At 65.0% G+C, this 6,000-nt stretch overlaps 1 protein-coding gene across 2 annotated transcripts in view; it reads left to right on the forward strand.

Annotated features, from left to right (window-relative positions):
- Positions 1-5,777, forward strand: part of TMEM132E (transmembrane protein 132E) — a 51,149-nt gene extending 45,372 nt beyond the window's left edge. Inside the window, exons 7-9 of one of the 2 annotated variants that reach the window (XM_055132491.1) lie at positions 1,091-1,379; positions 2,997-3,188; positions 3,906-4,898. In XM_055132491.1, the coding sequence (XP_054988466.1) occupies positions 1,091-1,379; positions 2,997-3,188; positions 3,906-4,757 (1,333 nt within the window). In that variant the 3' untranslated portion in view covers positions 4,758-4,898. Of the gene's footprint in view, positions 1-1,090; positions 1,380-2,996; positions 3,189-3,840 lie in introns of both variants that reach the window. The other variant, XM_055132490.1, reaches the window with a different exon arrangement.
- Positions 5,778-6,000: the final 223 nt, after the last annotated feature.

Consider the following 6,000-nt stretch of genomic DNA (forward strand, 5'->3'; position numbering starts at 1 on the left):
CAGCAAACCCTATGTGCAGCCAATCAAGTGGCACCAAGGAGAGAGAACTCAGAAAAGTCAAGGCAGCCTTCCTGGAAGAGGTGACTCCTGAGTGACGCCTTAAGGGACAGATGGGGTGGGGGTGTGGGAGGAGAGCAATAGTACAGCAGGGAGGGCGTTTGCCTTGTACATGGCTGACCCAGGCTCTATCCCTGACATCCCGTGTGGTCCCCGAGCACCACTAGGAGTGATTGCTGAGTGCAGAGCCAGGAGTAACCCCTGAGTATTGCCGGGTATGACCCAGAAAGCCCCAAAATAAATAAACTAAAAGCTTAGAAAGAGATAGAGGACAGATGAGAAGGAGCTGGGCAGAGAATGGGGTGGGTGACTCTCGCACCTGCACCTGTCCATCTGCAGGCACGCGTCTGGGTGCTCACTCCCTCCTCTCACCCACTCATCGGGGAGAAAACCCAGCAGGGAAGAGCAGAGGCGGAGAACGGTGGGTGGCTGGGAGCAGGCTGGGCAGGGCTGGAGCTGGGGGCAGGCAGCCACGCAGGGGCAGGGTCTGGGAGAGCCTGTGTGCCGCCACGCCCACGTGAATCCCCTGAGCATCGTGCTAAGATCCCGACCCACTGGCTCCTCGATCCCAAGTCTCGCCAGCTCCCGGAATGCCCAGGTGTATCGGGCAGGCTGGGTTTTGGCTCCGACTCTGCTAGGGCCAGGCCCTTGGGAGACCGGCATGCCCTCTCCGTGCCTCGGTCTCCTCATCTGTGAAGTGGTCGCACAAGAGCCCAGGCTCATGGTCGGGGTCACTCACACACCTGGAGTCCCGTTTCGGTTCCTCTTACCCTCTTTTCCTGCAGAATCTCTCCTCTCAGTTGCTCTCCGAGCGGCAGGAGGAGCCCAGTCTGCACTTGCTGTGTTTATTTTAGGGCCTTAAACCTCCAAGTTCACCGTGTTGGTTGCGGTACAGGACAAGAAGGTCCTTTTGGGGGGAGCGAACTGTCTAGAAGCCCCGGCTGCCAGGAGGAAGGTGGCCCAGCGCGGCTCACTGGGGGGACCTGCAGGGCACGGGCGAGCACTGAATCTGACCCTCGAGTCATCTCCGCAGGTCAGCTCGGGAGAGCGAGGACGATGACGAGGACGAGGAGGAGCGGCGGCAGAGCGCCAGCCGCGGCTGCACCCTGCAGTACCAGCACGCCACCCTGCAGGTCTTCACCCAGTTCCACACCACATCGTCCGAGGGCACCGGCCAGGTGGTCCCCATGCTGGGCCCAGACTGGCTGGTGGAGGTCACCGACCTGGTCAGTGACTTCCTGCGGGTGGGCGACCCCCGGGTGGCACGCCTGGTGGACAGCAGCACCCTGGCAGGCCTGGAGCCGGGCACCACCCCCTTCAAGGTAGGTACTAGGCACCTTGTTGACCTGGGAGGGGAAGGCCCTGGTGCTCCGGGGTCCAGATTCGAGTGTCTCAGCCTCCAAGGGCATCCCCGATGGTCCCAGAACATACTTTCTGGAGCTGGGAAGACAGTCCAGGAGTTAAGGCGCTTGCCTTGCCCACACCCAAACCTTGGCGCCATGTGAACACCAAGTACCACCAGGCATGGCCTTGGTGACTGCCCAGAGGTGCAGGGCCTGAGCAGCGCCACGTCCCACAACCCTCACACTCAACCATCAATCAGCCCAGCGGGTAGAGAGCTGCCAGGGGTGCCCCTGGCCCCTCAAGCATACTACAAGTCCCGCTCTCCACACTGCCCGCAAGGAAACCCCCCGTCCTTTCTTCTCCACCTGCCATCAAAGATCAGACTCCTCTGCTTCACCTTAGTGAGGCTCCAGCCCAGCCTGACCCACCTCCCAGCCCTGCCAGGCTCAGGGTGGGACCAGGTCCATGCAGGGAGAGGGCAAGTCAGCCTTGTGGCCAGGAGGGGTCCTGCCTAGGGACAAGACTTGGACCTTCCTCCCATGCCCTCAGGTGCCCGGATGAAAATCCATCTCCTGAAGAGACTGTCCCCTGTGCCCACATGCCAGGCTCCGCCTGCAGGCATTTTGGGAAATAAGGGATCCAGCTTAAGAATTGGGAGGTTTCTCAAGTGTTCATTCCCTGGGTTTGGGGGCCACACCTAGTGGTGTGAGGGGCTTTTCCTGCTCGGCTCAGGAGTGACCCCTGGCCACACTCAGGAGGCCATTTGTGGTGCCAGCCAGCCACCTGGGCCAGCCACATGCAAGGCCAAGTCCTTACTCCCTGCACTGCCTTCCCCAATCCTCTCTTAAAAAAATTATATCTATATATCGATGCCCATATCTATGTTCATTCCCAGGGCCTGGAGCTCTAGTACAAGGGGGTAAGGAGCTAGCCTTGCATAGAATCCCTGACATGGCATACGGTCCCCGAGCACTGCCAGGATTTTTTAAATTGTTTTGGCTTTTTGGGTCACACCCAGAGATGCTCAGGGGTTACTCCTGGCTCAGGAATTACCCCTGGCGGTGCTTGGGGGAGCATACGGGATGCTGGGAATCGAACCCGGGTCGGCTGCGTAGAAGGCAAACACCCTACCCACTGTGCTATTGCTCCAGCCCTACACTGCCAGGATTGATCCCAGAGCACGGAGCCAGGAGTAAGCCCTGAGCACAGCAGGGCGTGGCCCCAAGCAAACCTAGATTTTTAAAAATGAACAACAGGGTTTGCACCCCCCTGACCCCCCAGCAGGAATCAGCAGGAGTCGCCCTGGAGCGACTGCCACAGCCCACAGCACCCCTGCCCCCTCACCCCCTCACCAAGGTCTCCCTGACTCGGGGACTGAGCAGCTGTTACTGGTTCTCACTGCGGGGGGGCACCGTGTTGCACCCCTGCCTGCCTCTCTCTCCCAGTCCTGCCTGATTCCCAGAGCCACTGACCGCATTAGGACCCCGGCTCCAGCCTCCAGCCTGCCCCGGTCCAGCAAAGCCCCAGGGGGACTCCTCCCGGGCCAGGCCCCTGGGGGGCGAGGCCTTCCTGACCCCACCCCTGCTCTGGCCCAGGTGGTGTCCCCGCTGACGGAGTCCGTGCTCGGCGAGACGCTGCTCACGGTGACCGAGGAGAAGGTCAGCATCACGCAGCTGCAGGCGCAGGTGGTGGCCAGCCTGGCACTGTCCCTGCGGCCCAGCCCGGGCAGCAGCCACACCATCTTGGCCACCACGGCCGCCCAGCAGACCCTCAGCTTCCTCAAGCAGGTAACCGCATGGCCACGGCCTCTCCTGGGTGTGAGGGGGACTCCCGCCCCCCTCCCAAGTGCCCCCAAGGTACCCTCTGGCGAACGGCAGAGCTGTTGCCCCCTCACGCCCCGTACCCGCTGCTGTCTACACCAGGAGTTCCCACTGCCACCCCCCACAGACACGCCTGGATTGCCTACAGGGCGGAGTGGGAATGGAGGCGGAGTGCAGAGAGGGGGACGCTGAGGCGGACACGGGGTCCCGTGCGCTCCCCGTGGCCCCAGGCCAGAGTCTCCTCTCTAGGGCTCAGCCTTCCCTGCAGCGTGGGGGGCTCTCAGGAGGGCGGTGTAGGCCGAGAGAGACAGAGCTGGGGCCCGAGTGTCAGGGGCAGGCCTGCAGAGAGGGAGGGACACCCAGGGCAGAGCTGACTCCAGCTCACGGAGGAGGGGGAAGGCGTGAAGCAGGCCGGGACACTGGAGAGGCCAGTCCAGAAGGGGTCACCTCTCAGAACCCCAATTTAGTCCTTCCTGAGCCCCCGCCCCTCCCCCGCAGGCACTGTTCCCAGAATCCCCGCTGGGAGCCAGTGCCTGGGCCCTGCCTCCGCCCCGGAGCTCAGGATCCCGCAGGGAAGTGGCCCCAGCTCCCCTGCTCTCATCCTTACTTCCTCCTCCAGGAAGGCCTCCTGAGCCTCTGGCTCTCCTACAGCGACGGCACCACGGCCCCCCTCTCCCTCTACAGCCCTCGGGACTATGGGCTGCTGGTGAGCAGCCTGGACGAGCGGGTGGCCAAGGTGACCCAGGACCGCACCTTCCCGCTGGTGGTGGCCCAGGCCGAGGGGGCGGGGGAGCTGCTCCGGGCCGAGCTCAGCATCGCCGAGAGCTGCCAGAAGACCAAGCGCAAGAGCGTGCTGGCCACGGCCCCCGTGGGCCTGCGCGTGCACTTCGGGCGGGACGAGGAGGACCCCACCTACGACTACCCGGGGCCCAGCCAGCCGGGGCCCGGCGGGGGCGAGGACGAGGCCCGGGGAGCCGGGCCCCCTGGCACGGTGGTCCCCCCGCCCGGGGCGCCCGGCCACGGCACCGGCAGCCCGGCCGTGCCGCCCACGGACGACTTCCTGCCGCTGCCCACCGGCTTCCTGCAGATGCCGCGGGGCCTGACGGACCTGGAGATCGGCATGTACGCGCTGCTGGGCGTCTTCTGCCTGGCCATCCTCGTCTTCCTCATCAACTGCATCGTCTTCGTGCTGCGCTACCGGCACAAGCGCATCCCGCCCGAGGGCCAGACCAGCATGGACCACTCCCACCACTGGGTGTTCCTGGGCAATGGGCAGCCGCTGCGGGTGCAGGGCGAGCTGTCGCCGCCCGTGGGCAACCCGCTGGAGACGGTGCCCGCCTGCTGCCACGGCGACCACCACAGCAGCGGCAGCTCGCAGACCAGCGTCCAGAGCCAGGTGCACGGGCGGGGGGACGGCTCGTCGGGGGGCTCGGCCCGGGACCAGGCCGAGGACCCCGCCAGCTCGCCCACCTCCAAGCGCAAGCGGGTCAAGTTTTCCACCTTCACCACCCTGCCCTCGGAGGAGCTGGCCTATGACTCGGTGCCCGCCGGCGAGGAGGACGAGGAGGACGAGGAGGGCCTGGGCTGGGGCTGCCCCGACGTGGCGGGCGGCGGGCGCCCCGGGCCCCCGCCAGACCTGCACAACTACATGCGCAGAATCAAAGAGATGGCCTAGAGGCGAGCTGGTGACGGCCGCGGGCGGGCTGGGCTCCCCGAGGGGGCTCCCCCAGGCCCCGGGCCCAAGGCTGCGGGTGGATTTGAAGGTCCGGCATGCAGCTCTGCTCTCGGTGGCTCCGCCTTCTGCCTCATGCCGGACAGACCCTTTCTGCCCTGCTGGAGGAGGGCTCGGAGTCCGCTAGCCGCAGAGCGACCCCAGACCCTGTCTCCCTTTTCAGACCGCAGCCCTCTGCCCCCGGGGTGGGGGCGAGAAGGAGGCAGAACTTGGGGGTGGGGAACCCACACTGTGCCCCGCCCTTGCCGCCTGCAGCACCCCTCCCTTCTCTCCTGCGGGGGGAGGCTGGGGGGACCTGGGGGAGTTTTTGTGGCTCAAGCTGCACAGAGACTTTTCTCAAACCACTATTCAGGGATTTCTGTCCTGCGGGGTGGGGACAGGGTGGCCGCCTGCCCTGCCGAGGATCTTGCTGTGGAGGGGACATTGTGGGCTGGGGAGACCCTCTTGTAGCAGCGTCTGTGACTCCCCAGGCTTGGGGGCCATCTGTGAGGGGGCCTCGAGAGAGAGCCAGGCTCTCCCCGGGATCTCTGAGGGCCGTGGGCAGGGGCCCAGGCAGAAGAGGTCCCCGGTCAGCACCATGCCTTAGCCTCTCCTCCCGCTCCCCTGAGCACTCGGGCCCGGCCCCCCGCGGTGGGAGCGGGAGAGGCACCAGGAACGCTGTGAAGGACCTCAGGGTGGGCAGAGAGAAGGGAGCTGGCGTCTCCCGCCCGCCCCATGGCCACTTTTCTCTGGGGCTCTACCCTCCACTGTGTTTGATTTTTAATGAAATAAAATGCAGGCGACGGAAAGGGGTGGGAGCAGCCGCTCCGCAAGAAGAGACAGGACACGGCAGCCGGCTCTGTGTCGTCCTTCTGCACGCGCGCGCGCACACACATGCAGCAGGCGCGCAGGCCAGTGCTCACGACGGTGACACGGAAGGGGAAGGCGGCTGACTCAGACCCGGTCCTTGGAGGGCTCACACATTGTGAGACCCTCCTGCAGAGGCGGGGCCTTAGGGAAGGGGCATCCTCCAGGAGGCTGCCGTGATGGCTTAGGCTAGAGGGAAGA

This window comes from Sorex araneus, chromosome 3 (assembly GCF_027595985.1).
Source record: "Sorex araneus isolate mSorAra2 chromosome 3, mSorAra2.pri, whole genome shotgun sequence".
Lineage (NCBI taxonomy): Eukaryota > Metazoa > Chordata > Mammalia > Eulipotyphla > Soricidae > Sorex > Sorex araneus.